Source organism: Sinocyclocheilus grahami, unplaced genomic scaffold (genome assembly GCF_001515645.1).
Source record: "Sinocyclocheilus grahami isolate Dianchi unplaced genomic scaffold, SAMN03320097.WGS_v1.1 scaffold981.1, whole genome shotgun sequence".
In the NCBI taxonomy this organism is placed as follows: domain Eukaryota; kingdom Metazoa; phylum Chordata; class Actinopteri; order Cypriniformes; family Cyprinidae; genus Sinocyclocheilus; species Sinocyclocheilus grahami.
In genome coordinates this window covers 358571-360979 of record NW_015506160.1, presented here as the reverse complement: position 1 = coordinate 360979, position 2409 = coordinate 358571, and the positions used below count along the sequence as shown (strand labels likewise).

Sequence of the window (2409 nt, the reverse complement as noted above, 5' to 3'; positions counted from 1 at the left end):
CACAGGAATAAATTACACTTTAAAATATATTCAAATAGAAAACAGGTATTTTAAATTGTAGTAAAAGTTCACTGTATTTTTGATCAAATAAATGCAGCCTTGGCGAGCACAAGAAATCTTAAACATTTGAACAATAGTGCATACATATAAATAGACATTAAAATAGTTTCATTTCATTCTATAGGATTTCTTAAAACTGCTCTAAACCTTTGGAGCCAATTAAAACTGATCGGAGATACAAAAAACGCCTAAAAAAATCAAATGACAAAACACACAACCTTGGCCTTGTGTGGCAAAGTTTCAATACAATTTATCTGTGAACATAAAAATTATAATAATGTTTTCTTGTTGATGGTGTCCGGTAAATTGTGTTAAATTAATTTAATTGGAATTGTGGTAAATTATTATGCCTTTAATTCTGAAACCACAAACCTCACAGTGAACTAAAGGCCCGTTTACACTAAAACCAATAACAATAAAGATAACTATACATTAGCATCGACACCAATGCACAAAAATCTTCTGCTTATTATAAGCATGCGCTAAAGTTAAAGGGTTAGTTCACCCAAAAATGAAAATTCTGTCATTAATTACTCACCCTCGTGTTGTTCGAAACCCGTAAGACCTTCGTTCATCTTCGGAACACAATTTAAGATATTTTTGATGAAATCTGAGGGCTCTCTGACCCTCCCATAGACAGCAAGGTAGCTACCACGTTCAAGGTCCAGAAAAGTACCAAGACGATTGACAAAGTAGTCCGTGTGACATCAGTGGTTCAAGCTACGAGAAAACTTTTTTGCGCAAAGAAAACAAAAATAACGACTTTATTCCACATTCACTTTGGACGCGTGTTCACAACAGTATCATGACGCGAGCGTGTGGTGGCGCTGACCCAGATCTGGCGTAATGACGTCATCACGTCAAAAAAGTACTCTGGTAGCTTCGTAACATTACAGTTGAACCACTGATGTCACACGGACTACTTTGTCGATCATCTTGGTACTTTTCTGGACCTTGAACGTGGTAGTTACCTTGCTGTCTATGGGAGGGTCAGAGAGCCCTCAGATTTCATCAAAAATATCTTAAATTGTGTTCCGAAGATGAACGAAGGTCTTACGGGTTTCGAACAACACGAGGGTGAGTAATTAATGACAGAATTAAAATGTTTGGGTGAACTAACCCTTTAAATCGTCTGCCATGTTAAACTCTAATTCTAATTGACTGTCAATATTTGTATTGTTGATCAGCTGGATAAAATCGTTCTGAAAGTGATTCCAATGATATTGATCCCGTGTCGTTATCCCTGTAGTTGTGGTGTAGACTCTGCTACTCTTTTATATTTAGAATTATTTTTAAAACCATCTTTATCCTCATCATTATAATCATCGTCCTTGGTGTAAACAGGCCCTACGACTCCTTTCAGAAGATCATATGTATGCACTACATTACCTCTCCTCTACTGCTTCTTCATCCTCATCCTCAACGACAGGCTCCTCCACCTCCTCGTCCTCGTCTTCATCCTCATCATCTAGCTCTATAGAAGGTGAAACAGGAGTAGATGGGCAGCAGACGTAGTCAGTGCCGTGGAACTTATCGATGCCACAGGGCAGCAGCATGCCGTAGCTGTGCAGGACCATGTTCCCCTTAGAGCAGGTCTAGAGAGAGATAGAGACAGAGAGAGTCAAGAAATCCCATTCAATTAGAGCAAATGTGCTCTGAAAGGCCAGTCTGCTGTGTAAGAACAGTCCAAAGAAATTCAGCAGAGCTCTTAAATGTCTGTCCCGGGATCAGTAGAGTCAGCGCATGGAGATGCTATCATGGAGTATGCACACACTGAGAACGAATGACGGCAGCTCGGGGTGATTTACAGAACCAACACATATTGTGACCATGTACACACTCGGTTGTGTCCTCTTCGACAGAGTTCACAGCATTCTGCATATTCATTCACGAGGAAGGCAGTGACGAGAATACGTGTCTGGGATGCAAGAGTAGGTTCAAAAACTCAAAGCTAAACTGTTTATATCATATTTCATGCTGACATGTAAGGTGCCAAAACATTGCTACAGTTTTCACAATAACCTCACAGACATGCAGATTTTGCTGTAAAGTATAAAGTATAGCAAAATAATGGAGCAATGCAAAAATATGATTTGCAGTATACAGTTAAATAATTCAATTGATGTTTGGTCAATGGTGTGCATATATCAGATATTTGATCTTTGAATCAGGCACAATGAATCAGAATTCAGAGTTGAAAATAAAGATTTATATTTGTTGGTTTTGAAACTCAAGATTAATATTAGCTAGTTTATTAGTTTTTATTCACATTATTCAGTTGTTCTAAAGATTATCTTTTGGTTTCACCCATCAAAATAAATGTATAATAAAAAATAATAAAAAATAAAA

The 2409-nt window shown here is 37.5% G+C and overlaps 1 protein-coding gene across 1 annotated transcript in view; it reads right to left on the bottom strand.

Annotated features, from left to right (window-relative positions):
- LOC107565101 (amyloid-like protein 2) overlaps positions 1-2409 on the bottom strand; it is an 85015-nt gene that overhangs the window by 17046 nt on the left and 65560 nt on the right. Inside the window, exon 3 of the mRNA XM_016250300.1 lies at positions 1450-1655. Coding sequence (XP_016105786.1) covers positions 1450-1655 — 206 coding nt within the window. The remainder of the gene's footprint in view (positions 1-1449; positions 1656-2409) is intronic.